Source organism: Macaca fascicularis, chromosome 3 (assembly GCF_037993035.2).
Source record: "Macaca fascicularis isolate 582-1 chromosome 3, T2T-MFA8v1.1".
In the NCBI taxonomy this organism is placed as follows: domain Eukaryota; kingdom Metazoa; phylum Chordata; class Mammalia; order Primates; family Cercopithecidae; genus Macaca; species Macaca fascicularis.
The window spans coordinates 102,476,755-102,497,043 of NC_088377.1; the positions used below are offsets into that span (position 1 = coordinate 102,476,755).

A 20,289-nucleotide genomic window follows, 5' to 3' on the forward strand; every position below is an offset into this window, starting at 1 on the left:
CCTCCACAAAAAGTCTAAAAGATTTTTACCTGCAGAAGGTGATGGCTTTACATCTACAGTAGAGGCAGAAGTGGCTGGGTCTGTGTTTACTGAAGCATCATTCACTTTCTGTTGATTCCCCATTTTCTTTGTGAAGACATTATTATTATTAGCCTATTCAAAATGTTAATAAGTTGTTAAATGAGTCAATGAATTAGTTATATTTCCTTCTTGCAGTAACTAAGTAAATAATATTTTTACATATTACTTTAGGAAATCCTAAGAAGTCCACAAAAGCTGCTCTTGTTTTAAATGCCAACAAAGACTAAAGTTATACACATCATTTTCCTCACTGACCTAAATGTTGCAAAAGAAATATACCATATTTTGCTTTTTCTTATAAACTCATCAAAACACCACCAAAATAAGTCATTCACAGAAATCTACTACAAAGTTATAATGTACTCAAAAGGCCCCAGGCCAAATTCATACATGTGGATGAGTCATACTTAAAGTATCATATTTTTTCACAAAACCCTTCCTACTTTACTACATGCATTTCTTGCTTGTCTCCTCTGATTTAAAAAAGTAGGACCAGGAAAGTATCATATGCATCATATTCAGGTTTTAACTATGTTTCTTCTACATTTCCAGGAGTTCCTCAGATAGCAAGCCCTGTATTTAAGTACAATTTAAGGACCCACATTGAAACATACATACCTCAAAATAAAAACATTTCCTTGGCTGTCTTACAAATCTACCTACCTAGTCTCAAATGGAATACAAAAGAATTAGCTAACACTCTTTAACTGTTCCTAATCTAATAGGAATAAGAATCTTCCTAATATGAGTAGGAAGAACTTGCCAATTACAACTGAGAAACCATCTAAGACCAAGGGATGATTAATGGTGAACTCCAATGAGAATAGATGTCATTGTCACAAGAGTCAATAATAAGTATTGAGTTTTAAGTGATAAAGATATTCATCAAGAACTTAAGAGGGAAATTATCTAGAAAAGAGGACTGTTTGTTCTCTTTGTCTTCTCCTTGCTACTGCCCTTGCTTCCTTTGTTGGCTGTCCAGTAAATTAAAATTCCAGACTTTTTTAAAGAAGAGTTCTGACAATATTCGGCCAATTACTTGAAATCAAGCAGAGATAAATTATATTTAAAAGGTTGATATTTAGAATATTACAAATTTGATTTTCGAATAAAAATACTAACAAGATACTTTACTATGTGTAAATTTAATGATACTTACTGATTGATCTGAAAGTTTGTTTATTTGTTTTTGGAGTCTTTGGCATTCCTTAAATTTTTCTTTATAATGGTCTGCAGCCATCTGAAGACGGAGTTTCAGATCTTCAACTTCTCTTCTTAGTTCGTGTTCCAGTGTATCAGTCTTGTCCTAGAAAGAAACAAACATTCTAAGAAAAAAATAAAAATCTGGTCTCTCCTAATGTTAATAGTAACCCCAACTTCAATCTTACTTTTTTCTTTTTTTTTTTTTTTTCTGAGACAGAGTCTTGTTCTGTCACCCAGGCTGAAACACAGTGGCCCAATTATGGCTCAATGCAGCCTTGACCTCCTGGCTCAAGCAATCCTCTTGCCTCAGCCTTCTGACTAGCTGGGACTACATGTGCACACCACCACACCTGGCTAATTTTTGAAATTTTTTTGTAGAGATGAGGTCTCACTACGTTGCCCAAGCTGGTCTTGAACTCCTGGGCTCAAGCTATCTTCCCACCTCAGCCCCCCAAAGTGCTGAGATTATAGGTGTGAGCCACTGCCTCCGGCCACTTTTTTCTTTATTTTGGGATTTTGGTTACAGAGCAACACAGGGTCTCTTGTTAAGTCCAGTTTTACATTCTTAGGACTAAGGTTCATTTTAAAAACTAGAGAAAAATAATCTACCTCCTGAAGAGCAATTATTAAGTTCTTAAACAACCATAATACTGTTTTATACAGCTAATAAGAAATTCCAAACAAAGCAATACATATCTGACATCAACATATTTAATTAATAGGGCAGCTTTCACCAACCATTAAGAATTCACTCACAGAAGTTTTTCTTACAGCATACATTAACTGTAAACCAAGAAGTCACAATGACTAAACAAAAGGAATGAAAATTTAACATTCTCTGATCAGATATCTGACCTGCCTTATTTTAACACAATTTACTATTTTGTGAGATTATAGTGGTTTTTTAAATCAAAATGCAAATTCAAAATTAACTTGCTTTACCTGATCTTTTTTCATAGCATTCAGTTTAAGTTCTGCCACTGCATCAGCTAACTGCTTTTTCACTTTCTCATTTTCCAAGCGTGCAGTATGCAGGTCTGCCATTGTTCTGTCTCGTACATTGACAGCATCGCTAAGTTCTTTAGCCAGAAAGACAACTTCTTGCCGAGTGGCCTGAACCTGTTCCTCTGCCTTACGAAGTTGCTCCTTTAAAAAAAAAGTATCTTCCTGAAGAAAGCAGATAAATATATTTGTAATTCAACCACTCAAGTAAAAAACAGAAGCAGAAACAATTTTTGCATATTTCAACAGGGCCAAAATTTTAGATATTGATTTTTCTACTCATGACTTACAGAGTATATGCCTATAAAAAACTTAAGAGGTAACTTTGTTTTAGGTTCCCTCTATAACAACCCTATGTACTTGGTTTCACTGCTACTACTTCATACCCAAGGAACCTAAAGTACAGGGAGTCAGGCAACATACCCAGTGCTTAAGGACCTGCCCAAACTGAGGTTCAAGCAAAAGATCCCATCCCCCAGAATCTCTCCTCCTAGAAATACTGACCCTCATTTTGTATGACTACCCGTAAAAATCATTCCAAAAGCTTCCTTGTAACACCAAAAATTTTGGTTAAAAGATGTTTCCTACTTTCTACCCTAAAAGACATCGCCAGGCACGGTGGCTCATGCCTGTAATCCCAGCACTTTGGGAGGCCGAGGGGGGAGGATCGCAAGGTCAGGAGATCGAGACCATCCTGGCGAACAGTGAAACCCCATCTCTACTAAAAATACAAAAAAAATTAGCCGGGCGTGGTGGCGGGTGCCTATAGTCCCAGCTTCTCGGGAGGCTGAGGCAGGAGAATGGTGTGAACCCGGGAGGCGGAGCTTGTAGTGAGCGGAGATCACGCCACTGCACTCCAGCCTGGGCAACAGAGCGAGACTCCATCTCACAAAAAAAAAAAAAAAAAAAAAGACATCAAATCTAATCTAATCTATTTCACATATCATTATAAAAACACAGAACAGATTTAGGCCTTAGTTCTAAAAACAAAATATTGATATACAAGGAGTAAAGACGAGCCACTGGGAAAATGAAAAGTAACGCATACTGCTTGACAAACCTAAAAGTATCTTTAAAAAGCTAAAATTGCTGTGATGAAATTATTTCCTTTAATATTAATGTTTAAACATTATAACATTTAAACATTATAAACACAATAAATTTAGTTTATTCAACTTCCTGCTTTTAATCTCTGCACTAAAAATAATGTAAAATCAGGAAAAAAAATGCAACCTAATATTGGTTTCTAAAGTGTTAGCCCATTAGAAGGATATATAAATGATGATTTTACACAGTGTTGACATGGACAAAATCTTCGGAGGCATCACACTAATAGATCTACCTATATAAATATTGCCAACTTCTATATGTCAAAAGAGAAGAAAAAGAACTAGAAGAAAATTATATGTAATATATTCAAGAAAGGTATAATAATACTTGACATAAATAACTTTTCTAGTCAATAGGAAAAGGAGAAACAAAACAAAAAAAGTCAAAAGTCATGAACATACAAAATTTTTTAAAGAAATAAATGCAATTATGCAGTAAAAAATTCAACTCACTAACAATCAAATAAATAAGTTAAAACAAATGCCATTCACCTTCCAAACTAACAAAGATTAAAAAACAGTAACATTCCAATATTTGCATGGGTTTTGGGAAACTGGCATATTCACAAACAGGTGGGCTTATATAAACTGTAACTGGCATCTTTTCTCATCAGATGTTTACAACATTCATCAGCAGCTTAAAAATTCTCACAGCTTTTGATCTAGCAATTTTATTTCCGTAAGTTTCCAAGAAAATAATCAAAGGGCAGACATAGGTTTAGCTTTACAAGGATTCAACAAAATACTAAAATAATGAAAAATTATTAAGAACCTAAAATGTCTACCAATATGAGAATTTATGATAAACTACGATATACTACTCCCATATTATCAAAGTCTGTGCAGTCATTACGAACAATACATATCTCATATACTCTTGGTAGGAATAAAAAAATCAACAGAACATTTTTTTGAAAGGTAATTTGAAAATAACTATCAAAATTTAAATACTCACTGACCCAGTAATTCCACTTGAAATAATTTATTCTACGGATTATAAATGTGCCTACATATTGCTATAAGGATGTTTACTGCAGGATGCTTATAAAAGCTGAAGACTCTAAACAATCATATACTATACAGTTGTTAAATGAAGAGAAGAAATACTAGGCAGCTGTTATGATGAATGAAAAAGATTCACATGTGTATCATAGTGCAAGATATCCATTTATAAATTTTTTAAAAAAGGAAAAAATGTATAAATTCTAATTTGTGTTAAAATATAAATATACATATATTCATAAATTCAATATTGACTTATCTGAGAAGAGATGAGGGTTACATTTTACTCTGTACCCTCGCATACTGTTTAAATTTTTTTATAACCATAACCTCAAACTACTTTTACAATCTTTTAAAAAGCTTTAGCAACTAGTACTCATTTTTCTCAGGTACTTCCATAACTATGCTTTTCCTTACAGAAGTCTTGCTTAAATAGGAAAAAGATGCTTAGAGAAATTTTTAGCCTCTTATTAAATAACAAATAATCAAATACACTTCTCATGTTTGCATTGGCAATCTGTTACATTAAAAAGTAACAAGGATTAATCATTAATTCTAAATGTCATGCACTTCTGACATTTTAGGTATTACATTAACTATGTCTGAGTATTTTTAATAGCAAATTACTAAAAATAACATCATAAGAAATAATGAATCAATCAAGGGAAATCTATATAATGGAATATTATATGGCCATTTTTTTCAGATGAGGAAGATCTCTATGAACTGATATGGAATAACTAGCAACTTATTTTGTTCAGTGAGAAAAAGATGCAAAACGGTATGTATAGTAGTGCCATCTTTTTTAAGAAAGAAGAGGATAAAGAAGTATGTATGTACATGTACACATGCATATATAAGCTTATTTTTACAAAAAGAAACATAAGAATAAACTAGAAACTTATGAAAATGTTTACCTACGGGTATAGGTAAGAAAAGGGTTTAAAAAAATAAGGAAAAGATTGAGACCTCAGAGTAAAATTTTTCTATCATTTTGACTTCTGAACAAAGCAACTGTTTCACATTTTCAAACAATAAAATTAAATCAAACAGAAGAATAAAAGCAAACATTAAAATTAAATACAAACAAATGAAATTATATTATAAATTTATAACATATGTATGCAAAAAAAAAATAGTTCAAGTAACTTTTGAACATGGTGATCTATACATCCTTAGTGAAACATATTCTAAGAAAAAAGAGCTGTAAAAATACCTTAGCTTTATTTAGTAGATTTATTGTTGGAAGTGGCATTGATGTAAAAATTGTGAAACCATTGGTGTGTACGGCTGGATGGAAACACATGAGTAATAACGATGTTTTAGAAACAAGAGTTCTCACACTGGGAGAAGACAGATAAAAATATGGAACGGAGCAAAGGAAGGAAGAATCCTAAGGTACTAAATCTGAATTGGAGCTACCAATATAAAATAAAGATGCAAAATACCCACTGAAAGTGCAAAGCAGCAGCCCCATAGTAGCAATAGGATCCCGTTCTTGGTTTCAAAATACCATTACCTACTAAAAAAACCAGAGTTTCTTGGAGAAATGGTAATATCAGGTCTGGGGGAACAACCTGAAGTTAGAACATACAGTTGTGCCATAAAGCAAGTAAGTATTGAAAGCATTACAGGAACATATCAGGACAAAAAAGCAGGCTTGAAAAGATTCCCCTGGTTAAATTCAGAACAATTTGGGTACGAAAAAGAATAATGATGATTATGCATAATATGCAACAAAAAATTCGTAAGTACAAAGTTATATTAAAAAAAGAGGGAGGGGTGACAGGAACTTCCTCATTATAAAAGATTACCTACAAATAAACATAAAAGGAATAAGAGAATTTTTTAAATCACCATTTTTCTATCATTAATTATTACCAACGTAATAGCTGCTGCAGGTGAGGAGCATCAAAGGACAATAAAACCATTGGGGAAAGGCTGTTGGAGAATAGGGTGTTTATACAGACTGCTTAATAATCACAAAGAAGAAAAGAAAGGCACCTATACAGAGACAGGTAGGCATAACTTTAAACAAATTATTAAACCTAACATTACCAAGAATGGAACAAATCAACATTATATAATTTCTGATATGACTCCAACAGGATGGACAAAACATCATCTATGTCTTTTCCTGCAAAAATGTCTCACCTGAATCTAGTCATGAGAACAGACAAATCCAGATTATAAACATTTTCTCAGACTAGCCTGTCTTCTCCAAAAATACCAGTGTCATAAAAAGTGTAGGGACACTATTCTAGATTGAAACAGATTCAAAATACAACAATCAAAATAATATGTAATCTTTAAGTCTGAATCACAAAATTTTAAAGGTTATATAAGGTTATACATACATTTGGGGCAATTTGAATGTGAACTAACTATATACAAGAATGACTATTAATCAATGCTAAATTCTTAGGTGTAATAATGGTGTTATGACTATGGAGAAGAATGTACTTGTTCATAAAGGAGACATGCTAAAGTATTTAGAGTAAATTATCATAATACTTGCAATTCACATCACTCAGGAAAAAAGGGCATATAAATGGGGGAGATAAAACAAAGAAAAGCAAAATATTTTAGCATACATTAGTATACACTGTTCTGTTCTTCCAATTGTTTTGTAAATTTGAACTTTTTCAAAACAAAAGGTTGGGGGAATTAAAAATGAAAATCATATTGCATACATTTCATAGGTATGTTTTACAATCTTCAAATACATATAGCAAAAGTACTTACTTTACTTGAGGTTGTAAGCAGGAAAGTCCTTTGCAGATTTTCCTTTTCAGCCAAACATAACTGCAGCCTGCCAATCTCTTCTTTGAAATGAGTAATCACGCTTTCTTTATTCCCATCTAAATTTTTTAAAGTCTGGACCTCTGACATAAGCTTGGTATTTTCTATTTCTGTATTCTTCAAATGTACCTGTAATGGTGTTTGAAAATGTCAAGAACATTCTAACTCCATGACCTAAGTCAGTCAAAGTTTAAAATACCATTATATTTCTAACCCAAAGATAATTAAAGGAAGGAAAGACATACTAGACTAGGATTTAGGAGACCCAGGTTCTGCCAAATGACTAGTTAAGCATGCAGGAGCAGAACGCAGCTTTTCTAAGCTTTTTTATTTTCCATAGAGATTATTCTAAGGCCTAACAACATTACCTGATCTCTAAAGTCTTTTCCTTTGATTTAATGGTTTCAGGTTCTCTTTAAAAATGCAAATAGATTTGGCTGTTGTTTTGGGGAAACAAATTATGTTACTTGGCATATTGAAATCTGGCATGACAAGACTCTGGAAAACTAGAAGGGGTACATTCAAAAACAACATCTCAAACAATTCCATTTTCTGCAGGCTAAAAGTACGGTATCACTTAGTTTTAATGTGCCGAAAAATGTATTTGTTGACTAACCCAACTATGTTGATTTTCCCATGACTTTCGCTATTGCAGATTTGCTCCTAACAGATACACAAATCAAATTCAATAACTGGAATTATAAGTACAGACCCCTAGTGTCCACTATCAAGTATATCTTACTTTGGTTAAGAGTACTGAGGAGAAATGAATTAACTTACTTCTTGAACTTTACTCTTTCAATGTACAGAATGCTGAAGGACTAATTCTTGTTCAAAAGGATAGAATATTAACTCCTGATTCTCTGAAGGCATCAGCAGCCAACACCCTTGCAGCATCACTTTAAAACACTACCTGATTTTCATAATCATCAGCTCATTAAACTGACTTAACAAGAAACGGACTTAACTCAGAATGTTCTTGAAATTCCTCATCTGGAATTGCCTTCAGGAAATGCTTATGAGCCACTTAAAAAAATAAGTCTCAATCTGCACCCACAACATTATTAGTTAGTGACAATTAAGCTAACTACCCTATGTTTCAGGGTTGCTTAAAAATAAAATAAAATAAAAACTGCCGGGTGCAGTGGCTCACACCCGTAATCCCAGCACTTTGGGAGGCTGAGGTGGGCAGATCATGAGGTCAGGAGATCGAGACCAGCCGGACTAACACGGTGAAACCCTGTCTCTACTAAAAAAAAAAAAAAAAAAAAAAAAAAATAGCCGGAGGTGGTCGCGGGCACCTGCAGTCCCAGCTACTCGGGAGGCTGAGGCAGGAGTATGGCGTGAACCCGGGAGGTGGAGCTTGCAGTGGGCTGAGATCGCACTACTGCATTCAAGCCTAGGCGACAGAGTGAGACTCCATCTCAAATAAAAAAAAAATTAAAACTTCAAGCAGTCAAGATTTGTTAGTAGTGATGATATTTTTATAAAATGACATCTCTGAAGATATTCTAAAAGTCAAACTCTAAAACAGGATCATTACTAAATTAATGTTCTCCCCAAGGTATATATATATGTATGTTCTTAAAAAGGAAAATAGTTATATGAATTATGATAAACAAGTATCTTAATGTCATTAAACCTCTTCAACTTATTACACACTACCTGTTAAGTATCTAAAACAGAAGCAAATTAATTCCCTGAAAACTAACTTTTAGGGGTGATACACAACATGACTGTGACTTCCTCCTTGCTCTCTCCTGGATCACTCACTCTGAGAGAAGCTAGCTGCCATGCTGTGAGGATATTCAAGCAGCCTATGAAAAGACCACTTCAAGAGGAGCTGAAGGGCCTCCTGTCAAAAACCACGTGAGTAAGCCATCTCAGAAGCAGCTCTTCCAGTCCCAATCAAGCCTTCAGCTGACTGAAGCCGCTGCCAACATCCTGACTGCAACTACACAAGAGACCAGAGCCAGAACCACTCAGCTAAGCTGCTCCTCAACTGCTGACCTACAGCCCCTAAGCTTTGGCGTCATTTCTTTTGAAGTAACAGGCAATAAATATGCAACAAATAAATTACCTTATAAAGTTCCTTCTCATCCTTCTCTGTCTTCAACTGACATTCAAGTTGTTCTCTTTCATGTTGTGCCTTCCTGAGTTTGTCCTTTAAACTGAGATAGGTATGATAAAGTAACATTATAATGTTTTAAAGTTTTAAAATTTTTATTGAATTTATTTTTTAAAAGCATGAGAAATACCTGTCTAACTCAGTTTCTTTTTCAATTGCTTTATGTGTTACTGACACAATATCTTCCTCAAGCTGGAGGGCTTTGGATGTAGCATCACTGAACCTCTTCTTAAACTCTTCATTTTCCATTTTTAAACTTTGTGTTACTTCAGTAAGACCCTGAGAAGTGAGAAGGTATTTTGAGAAACACAGAAACATAATCAGCAAAGCAAATTTGCATAGCTTTAAGAAAACTATGTATTCTTACAATTTTAGTCCCGCATTTGTTCCCTCCAAAATTGAGAAGCTAAGACTATAAAACCTGAAATGATAACATATATTTAAATTTTCATATACTAAATTAATCGATAATTTGTTTTTTGTTTGTCTGGGGTCTCACTTTGTCACTCAGGCTGCAGTAGAGTGGCACGATCACAGCTCACTGCAGCCTCGACTTCCCAAGCTCAGGTGATCCTCCTACCTCAGTCTCCCAGGTAGTTGCGACTATAGGCACTCCCACCACATCTGGCTAATGTTTTGTATTTTTTTTTTAATAGAGACAGGGTTTTTGCCATGTCACCCAGGCTGAAACTCCTGGGCTCAAACAATCCTCCTGCCTCGGGCCTCCAAAAGTGCTGGGACTACACGCATGAGCAATGATTACTTTTTTTATATACATTTTCCCCCCACCTTCAGACTTTTCATGTACCCTGTGTGTTGATTTTACTAACTTTTCTCCACCAGGGGGCAGGCAAGAAAAATGAGGAAAAATTTTTAAAAATTAGTCACGACAAATCAAGTCTTACACGACACCATCGAGGTTAACACCCACTTTTTCTAGCACAGGTAACTAAGTCCCATCAAAGCACTAAAATATGCCTAAAGCCATGTTCCTAATGTTCTTGCTAGTGTGACTCACGCCTAAACAAATATTCAAAGATACTAAGACAAATACAAAAGAGGTAGTTAGTGCAACAAATTGAATGTATTTCTACTTGGAATATTCTACTTTAAATGGACGATTTATAAGACTCAAATATAACAGTGTATACAGGGAGGTGCTTTATTATAGAAAACTATACAATAAAAGAATTGGTAAATTAAAATAAAATTATTTTTATTAGAGAACAGTTTTAAAATTTCTCCCCAAAACAGTAATACTTACCTACCCAGCAACGAAAACTTAAAAAATTATCATTCTGCCAGGTTAAAAGTATGAAACATTATATAGTATTTATATTTCACTTTAATTCACATAAAAGAACTCACCCAAATATTTTGATAGAATATCATTTTAAATATCTTGCTAGAATATGCACATTGCTACATTATTTTATAAAAGTCAGATATACCCTATTGATATATTTTTGTTCAAAGCAAATGTTTGACTGAATTTGTAACACTAACCAAAAACTGTTGTACAAAATGCGTTTTTTGTTCCAATGCCATAATACCAGAGAAAAAACAAGTAATATTTATTTCCTCTGCAATCATAATGATTGCTGTGACACTGGGCACATTTTCAGGATTTGTTGTGTTGATTTATAAAGACAGCCAGAGAGGTTTCTAAATAAAGTTTACATTTTTTTTTTCATTTTTAGTTTTACCAATGCTCTCTTGGCACTGCAAGTACACTACAGATTTAACCCAAGTATTTCTCCCTAGGACAAAATTAGCTTCCAATCCTGAAAGTAATGAAGCCCTATAATGGGTATACAGCATTCTACAAAACGCATAGGAAAAGAGAAAAAAATCACTAGCAACTGAATGTAAATCATGAACTAATTGCTTTGAGTCAGTTAACTTCACAGTGAATTATATATTAACTCTGACTACAAGCGCTTAGACTCTTTCTCTGGTGCCCATAAAGGCACCTGATAGCTTCTCAGCATCCAAGCCTCCTTTTAAAAGACATGAAAATTATAAAGTAAGGATTAGTCTTCAGGCCTCTAGTTTTCATGTCTGAGTTAAGCATAAGCATCTTCAATGTGGCTCAGTCCTCCCTAGCATGAAAAAGTTAAGAGCTTTGCCATTTCAGACAACTAGGAATCCTGCTTTCAAAAATTAACTTTAAAAGAGTAAAATCTAAAACACAATTTTTCTAAAACACTTTTGGTCACCATTTGTAAATCACGCCAAAAGCACATCATAATTCTAATATTAAAGCAAAGAAAACCTCCATCAGATAATTAAGCCTGCTGAATTGTATACCAATAAGAAAACAATCATAAAAATTGGGGCAAAAGGAGATAAAGAGATGTGAGTACTTCAGATTCATGCAGGGACTTTCCTCTCACTCCTAAACTGAAAAATCACTGTTTCCAAGAGCCACTACTACCAATTCCCATAAGTCATAACTCTCACATATGAATAACCACATAAAAAGATTATGAATCATTCATCTAGGTGGCTAAACACATTTTAAAAGTATTTAAAATAACAGAGCACATTTATTCTCATGTTAAAAAATAAAATTCTGATTATAAACAAAAGCTTATGAAGAAACCAGATATAGTATCACTAACAATTATCTAGAAAAAAGGAATGGTATTCTAGATTCACACACATACAGAGTAAAATTTAGTAAACTAGCAACTGAACACTTTAAATAGCAAATTATTGACAAAACAACTATTTATGAAAATTGCTAGTCAGATTATAAATCAAATCTCACTCATTTTACTTAATCTGGCTTTTCTCAAACACCCTACTTTTGAAATCAACTAAAATACCAAGTTATGATGACAGCTACACAGACTATAAATGCATCTTCTCTGGTTTCTGGAAATCCACCAGACAAAAATAACAATATTTGGCCAGGTGTGGCGGCTCACATCTGTAATCCCAGCACTTTGGGGGGCCTAGGTGGGTGGATCACCTGAGGTCAGTAGTTCAAGACCTGCCTGGCCAACATGGTGAAACCCCATTTCTACTCAAAACACAAAACAAAAACAAAAACAAAAAAAGTAGCTAGTCGTGGTGGTGTGTGCCTGTAGTTCCAGCTACTCAAGAGGCTGAGGCAGGAGAATTGCTTGAACACAGGAGGCGGAAGTTGCAATGAGCCTAGATCACGCCACTGCACTCCAGCCTAGGCAACAGAGCAAGACCCCATCTCAAAACAAAATAAAACAAAATAAAAAAAGAAAACAAAACAAAAACTTTTTAAAATCGAAAAAAGCTTATGGAATTTGGATACAAAGAAAGAGTATTTTTGCACAGCTGTACATGTTTGCGTTTTGAGCTAAGAGTTATTTCAAAAGAATCAAAAAGTTTTTAAAAATAAAGTTAGAGAGTGAAAAGTTACAGTAAGCTAAGGTTAATTTATTTTTGGAGAAAAATTTTTTTTTTTTTTTTTTTTTTTGAGACGGAGTCTCGCTCTGTCGCCCAGGCTGGAGTGCAGTGGCCGGATCTCAGCTCACTGCAAGCTCCGCCTCCCGGGTTCACGCCATTCTCCTGCCTCAGCCTCCCGAGTAGCTGGGACTACAGGCGCCCGCCACCGCGCCCGGCTAGTTTTTTGTATTTTTTAGTAGAGACGGGGTTTCACCGTGTTGGTCAGGATGGTCTTGATCTCCTGACCTCGTGATCCACCCGTCTCGGCCTCCCAAATGCTGGGATTACAGGCTTGAGCCACCGCGCCCGGCCGAGAAAAAATTTTTTATAAACTTAGTGTAGTCTGGCCAGGTGCAGTGGCTCATGTCTGTAATCCCAGCTTTGGGAGGCCGAGGCAGGCAGATCACCTGAGGTCAGGAGTATGAGACCAGCCTAACTAACATGGTAAAACACTGTCTCTACTAAAAACATAAAAATCAGCCAGGTGTGGTGGCGTGCATCTGTAATCCCAGTTACTCCGGAGGCTGAGGCACGAGAATCACCTGAACCTGGAAGCCAGAGGTTGCAGTGAGCCGAGATCACACCACTACACTCACTGTACTCCAGCCTGGGCAACAGAGCAAGACTCCATCTCAAAAAAAATAATAATAATTAATTAATTTAGTGTAGTCTAAGTATACAATGTTTATAAAATCTACAGTAGTGTACAGCAATGCCCTGGGCCTTCACGTTCACTCACTACTCACTCGGTGAATAACCTAGAGCACTGCCAGTCCTGCAAGTTCCATTTGTGGTAAATGCCCTGTACAGGTATAACAAATTTTACATTTTATACAATATTTTTACTGTACCTTTCCTCTTCTAAGATGTCTAGATATGTTTAGATGCACAAATATTTACCACGTGTTACAACTGCCTACAGTATTCAGTACACTAACATGCACTACAGGTTTGTAGCCTAGGAGCAATAGGTTATACCATATAGCCTAGGTGTGTAGTAGGCTATACTATCTATGTTTGTGTAAGTACACTCTATAATGTTTGCACATAGAGGAAATCCCCTAACGACCCATTTCTCAGAACATATCCCCATTGGTAAGTGATGCATTACTATAGTAAAAAATGTAATGAGGGCTACCTTCAATTCACTGAAAAATCTGCTATGAACAAATGCACTTAAATTCAACTTTTATAGAAAATAACAGATTCAAGCATTATTTTTGTGGTTGGAGTGGAGAGGAGGGGGAAGAGAGACAGGCTACAAATATACTAGTGTCTAAATAATTTCCTGAATATGAATTTATTCCACAGACTACTGATTTTATTTTTTTGAACATTAGGTTTCATATACATTTTTAAAGAGTTAGGGAATAAGTGCAAAAATTTAAGGTAGTATAACTTAAATTACCTTTTAATTAGATTGAATGGGAACTACTCAATGATGTAGTCTTATGAAATAAACTATAAAAATGCTTCATTTTACAGTTCTATACTTATCAATACAAAAATTATGGATTTAAAAGTATATAAATATATTGTAGAAATAATATATTATGAATTTCTTAAAACTTACTTTGTAGAGCAGGTACAATATTAAAGTAACTGGCTTGAAAGAAATATATTGCTATGTATACATAAGTCATAATCATCACCCCATGTATTAAAATTAAGCCTTTTGTATCTTTTCTTGATGACAATCGGCAAAAATAAACAAAAACAAATTCAATTAGATCATAAATTCAAAACTGGTTTTTGGCAATTCCATGTATTAGATAGTAAACGCCTTAAACTGCCTCTGTCCAAAACCAGGTACCTAATGCTATGATAACAATAACAGCTATCTTGAGAGCTACTGTGTAGGAAATTCTATGTGCTTTATGCATAATACATTCTCATTTGATGAACACATGGCCTAAGAATTAGGAACAACTATGATGCTTGTTCACATGAGAAAAGTGAGCCACAGAGAAGTTAGGTAGTCTATCAAAGGTTACACAGCTAGTAAATGGAAGAACTGAGAATGATTTCAACTTTCCAATATTCTTAAAAAGTTTTCTAAAATAATAACTGAAAATTTTAATAATTGAGGTATTGAAATTTTGGTAATTTGATTTTTATCTACTCTTGATATGACCTTTCTTAACAGTGGTACTAATAAATAAAGTTATAAGATACTCTTCAAAGATAATTTCCAGATCTCATTCATAAACTGCTAAATTCAAAGACTACTACATTGGTGTTGTGTGGTGTGGCAGAGACTGCTGGTACTACATTGGTGTTGTGTGTTGTGGCAGAGACTGTTGGTACTACATTGGTGTTGTGTGTTGTGGCAGAGACTGCTGGTTGTCTGCCAAATTATGACCTCCTTTCAACCATAGTAATTACATATCGCTGCCCAACTACACTTTATTCCCAGCTTCTCTTGTAATGCATTATAGTTATCTAAATTATCATCAGTTAAATATCAATGAAATTATATATATTACTTCCACCTCTAGAACTTACATTATTGATCATGCCTTGTCTAAGATCTCTTTCCCCTTTTCAGCCAGCTGAAACCAGGATATGCCAGTGACTAAGTTTCTATCATGAAGACATAAATTCTCTAGGACTCTAAGGGTGGGCAGTGGAATGATATAAAAGGTAACAAGGCCCCTGAATAATCATGTAAAGCCAATCCGCGCTCCCCTCCCCAGACTTCAATGACTTATGACATAGACTGTTACATTAACAACAACAACAAACACTTTACACTGTTGGATTGCTTTGTCTTCACTCTAATTCATTATTTATCCCTGACTAGTATTCAAATCAAGTAACCCATCTGATACACTGCCATTAAGACAAAAAATTAAATTGGCTCTGTAATAAAGTATAAGATATGCACCACTGATCATACCCAAATTCAACTACTATTGCAAATTACTTTAAATATCTGATTCTTGAAGAGAAAATGTAGCAACTAAAAGCCAAAAATAAGGAAATTATAAAGCTAGTTCAAACACTTCTACAATACTGAGTACACTTAATCCAAAAACAGCCAATTTGAAGGGCAACAAATACATATGATAGAGGATCTCAAAACAGTAAAGCACTTGTCAGAAAAATATTTGCCTCAAAAACCAAAAATCTAGATATGAGCCAAGCACACTGGCACACACCTGTAGTCCCAGGTACTTGAGAGGCTGGGGTGAGAGGATGGCTGGAGTCCAGGAGTTTGAGGCCAGCTGGGAAACATAGTGAGGCCTTGTCTCTATATTTTAAAAAAAATTTTTTACATCAAGATACAGAATATTATTAAGCAATAAAAAGAAACAAAGTACTGATCTATGGATGAACCTCAAAATCATTATGCAAATGCAAAAAAAAAAAAGGCAAATATAGAGACACAGAAAGTAGACTCATGGTTACCTAGGGATGGAGACAAGGGTATGTAAGGAGTGACTGTTAACGGACTCAAGGTTTCTTTGGGGGATGATAAAAACCATCCTAAAATTAAATTGTGGTGATGGTGGCATGACTCTGTAAATATACAAAAAACCATCCAATTGTATACTTTTTTTTTTTTTTTGAGACGAAGTCTTCTGTCACCAGGCTGGAGTGCAGTGGCACGATCTCGGCTTACTGCAACCTCCACTTCCCAGATTCAAGCAATTCTCCTGCCTCAGCCTCCCAAGTAGCTGGGACTAGAGGCATGTGCCACCACACCCAGCTAATTTTTGTATTTTTAGTAGAGACGGGTTTCACCATGTTGGCCAGGATGGTCTCGATCTCTTGACCTCGTGATCCGCCCACCTCAGCCTCCCAAAGTGCTGGAATTACAGGCATGAGCCACCGCACGTGGCAAACTGTACATATTTTTTAAAAATCAAGACAATTGATATTAATATAGGTTGGCTTTTGGATGCTTGCTTTCTTTTATATCTGCAACTGAGTAATCCTGGGTACAATTTTACAGAACCTATCTATATTCTTGAGTCCAATAAAAAGCATATTAAATAAAAGTCCACGTTTGTTAAACTAGTAACATAAAGTACAAGCAGCTACTCAGGAGTCTGACTAGGGGAACAGTACTAGACCACCGACAGTTACCAGGCTATATCAAGACAAGACACTTGTAAAAAATATAAATCAACTACATCGCTAACCACACTGTTGGGTTCACCTAATAGCTTTTCACAGCAATACTTTCTCAGTGAAGGAAGTAATGCATTTACATACATTGCAGTGTACATTTTTCATTCCAACACAGACCAGTAACAAAGTTTCTGAACCAGCTACTTTGAGTACCATGGAAAAGAAAACTAAGAACAGAACGCCAAATACATGCAGAAAAACCATACAGGCTTTTAAACCTGGGTACCTAGAATACCAGATAATTCAAATCAGTTGAGAAAGAGCATCTTGGTTCCTCTAAATAAACATTTTCTCCTGATAGCAACTCTAAAACACACAAATAGATGCAACTAAAATAGTGCCAAGATAGAGTAACAAGAACCGAATGAACTCTACCACCTGAAAACTAAAAAACTGAATGAAGAACAGCTCTCAAGCCACTGGATGTCAGGATAAAAGGTTAGTGATCCCCGAAAGAAAAGAAACAACACAGGTCACCTCTATAACTGCTCCAACTTATTACTGTCCAGAGAGACTTTTAAGGCCACAGGGCAAAGAGGGCAAACTCAGGCAGAATCCAGTGGTCTCCCTGAGTTATGGGGAGAAACTGAGAGTCTAGGAAAGCTAAGGAGAATAGAGTTTTCAGGACAGAGTACCAGAGAAGGATCATGTAGAAAAAAGAACTCAAGAGATCTGCAAGGAGTCCCCCTCAAGTCTTGAGCTGATTACTGAACAGCATATGCATGTGAGGAAATTAACCCAGGCTGGAGAAAGAATCACCCAAAAAGGACTACAGGGAACAGTGCCTGGAACTCAAAAAGGGCCAGGAATAGTGGTTATTCCTACCAGCCAGAATGGAAAAACTCATAATTCGTGGGAGAACAATTACAGTATAGTCTTTCCTCAGTAGTGGGGAGAGAGTAACCCCAGTCTAAAATGCTGCTCTGGTACCACCAAGCAAAGCATGAAAACAAGGCTCAAAAGGATCAAACTGTTGCCAAGTAATTAAACCACATCCCAGAAAAATCCTCAAGAATATTTTTAGGAATATAAAAAATACCCCAACACCCAGCAAGGTATAATTCACAATATATGACATCCAATTAAAAATTACTAAGCATGCAGAGAGGCAGAAAAATATAACCCATAATGAGTAGAAAAGCCAATCAATCAAAACTGATACAGAAATGAGCCAGATGATCAAGTTAATAGGTATTTAAACATGTGTATTCCATATGTTCAAGAAGCTAGAAGAAAATTGAACACAGTATACACAGAAACATGAAAGACATGAAAAAGACTCAAATCAAACTTCCAGGAATGAAAATGACAATGTCTGAAATAAAAAATATATATACACTGGATAGGACTAATGGCAGATTAAATATTGCAAAGAAAAGATTAGTGAACTTGGAGACATACAAAATTTAACTATTTAAAATGAAACAGAGCGAAAAGAGACCAAAAAAAAAAAAAAAGGGCACGAGTGGGAAAAAAAAAAAAGCACGAGTGAGCTCTGAAACAACTTTAAGCAACAAAACATATGTATACGCAAGTCCCTGAAGAACAGGAAAGACAGAAAAAACAGCTGAAGAAATAATGGCCTAAAATTTTCAAAATTTAATGAAAACTCTAAGTATACAGATACAAAAAGGTCACTGAACCCCAAGCATAAAAAATAAAGAAAATAAAGAGGACACAACATAATCAACTGCTTAAATTCAATGATAAAAGAGTAAATCCTAAAAATAGTAAGAGGGAAAAAACACATTAAATACAGAGGAAGAAAAATACTGACAACATTGAATTTCTCATCAAAAACAATAAATGTGAGAAGAACCACATTTTTAAAATACTCAAATACAAAAACTATCTATCTAGAATTCTATACACAACGAAAATCTCTTTTAAAACTAAAGGTAAAAATAAGACTTTTCCTAACATAACATACAAAAGTTGAACAAATTCATCAACAGAAGACCTGCACTACAAATATGTTAAAGAAAGTCCTTTCAGGCAGAAGGAAAATTATACCAGACAGAAATCTTTATCTACACATTTTACCAGTTTGGTTCTTTATAAGAATCCTCAAAATTACTTACAATACACTGAAGAATACTTTAGTACTCCAAAAGATGCCACTACCATTTTGAAGGGAAAATGGTTAATTCAATTTCCTAAATGTTAATGTACATTACTAGAATTTCAAATTTGAAATTGCATTAAAAACTCCTTAAGAATTATGTACATGGTAAATTTATCAGTAAGCGCTTAACCAGATAAGCAAACAGCTGGAGAGAGAGAGAAAGACAGACGAACAGACAGATTGAGAGAGACACTAAGAGATTTGATCTTGTGTAATGGTAGAAACTGGAACTAGTATGTGTAAGGCAGGCAATCAAGAAAGACATTTATAAAGTGGGAAAAGCAAGAACAAAATAGGATCCACAATCACCAGCTGAAGCCCACCAGAATGGACTGAAAACTGAAGTCCATGTTGGTTTTTATTCTGACCCTGATAGTCTCAAGGTGTTCTTGAGCATGCTGGGGTCCTTCCTGACAGGCCTAACCCAGGAGATGGAGAAACTGAAAGAGGATTCCACAGAAGGTAGGGCAATTGCAGCCTGGCTACTATTACCTCATACCAACAAGGAGAGCCAGGAGAGAAGCCACAACTTGTATAAGCTACAAAATGGCTGCTGCTTCACTTCTGCCTCATCTCATGCAAGAATCTCTCCTGTGGCTCATCCTAAACAAATTACAGAGAAGGGAACTCTGGAAAATAAGTTCAGCCTAGCAAAGCTGACATATTACAAAGCTACCACCATAAAATTCCATTTATCAAAAAGAACTCCATTTGACTTAAGTTCTCGCAACTCAAAATTCTAAACTTTAAACTTTTAATACATATGATCCTTCAATTGTATTATCAATGAGTTTCATCTAACCATACCATTATGTATCCTAGAATATTCTGATAAGAAAAATTTCTTCTATAAATGAGAAAACCATTTCAATGACTAATATCCACAAAGACATTACATTACTGTACTAAAACTATATGCTAATTTTTTTCCCACAATTTATCCTTTCTGAAACGGAGATGTATCTTACAATCAATGGCATGTCTTAGTTTACTTGGATTATTTCTTCCTGGAAGTAAAAAGGTATTACCATGGCTTCTCAGGCTCAATGAAGCAAGATAATAAAGGCTTCCCAAAATCTTTACAGGAACTATTGATTTTCTATTAAAATTATAATCAGGACAATCTTAAATAAATGTAAATCAAATTCCATAAAATGTGAAACATAATTTTAAAAGTATTAAACTATTTTTTTCTGGTTTTCAATCAAAACATGGTAAGTAAATGGGCAATGTGGCACAGTTATGTGATCGCTAGAGGGAGACAAATGACT

The 20,289-nt window shown here is 34.9% G+C and overlaps 1 protein-coding gene across 22 annotated transcripts in view; it reads right to left on the minus strand.

Moving 5' to 3' along the window:
* The window catches only part of TAX1BP1 (Tax1 binding protein 1), a 91,299-nt gene that overhangs the window by 35,751 nt on the left and 35,259 nt on the right, over positions 1–20,289 (minus strand). For 12 of the 22 annotated variants that reach the window (XM_005549916.5, XM_065541014.2, XM_045387628.3 and 9 more), the window contains exons 6-11: positions 9,458–9,606; positions 9,280–9,370; positions 7,143–7,328; positions 2,227–2,451; positions 1,241–1,387; positions 30–153 (exon numbers count right to left, since the gene is read on the minus strand). In XM_005549916.5, the coding sequence (XP_005549973.2) occupies positions 30–153; positions 1,241–1,387; positions 2,227–2,451; positions 7,143–7,328; positions 9,280–9,370; positions 9,458–9,606 (922 nt within the window). The remainder of the gene's footprint in view (positions 1–29; positions 154–1,240; positions 1,388–2,226; positions 2,452–7,142; positions 7,329–9,279; positions 9,371–9,457; positions 9,607–20,289) is intronic. The other 10 variants (XM_065541015.2, XM_074035311.1, XM_065541012.2 and 7 more) reach the window with 1 other exon arrangement.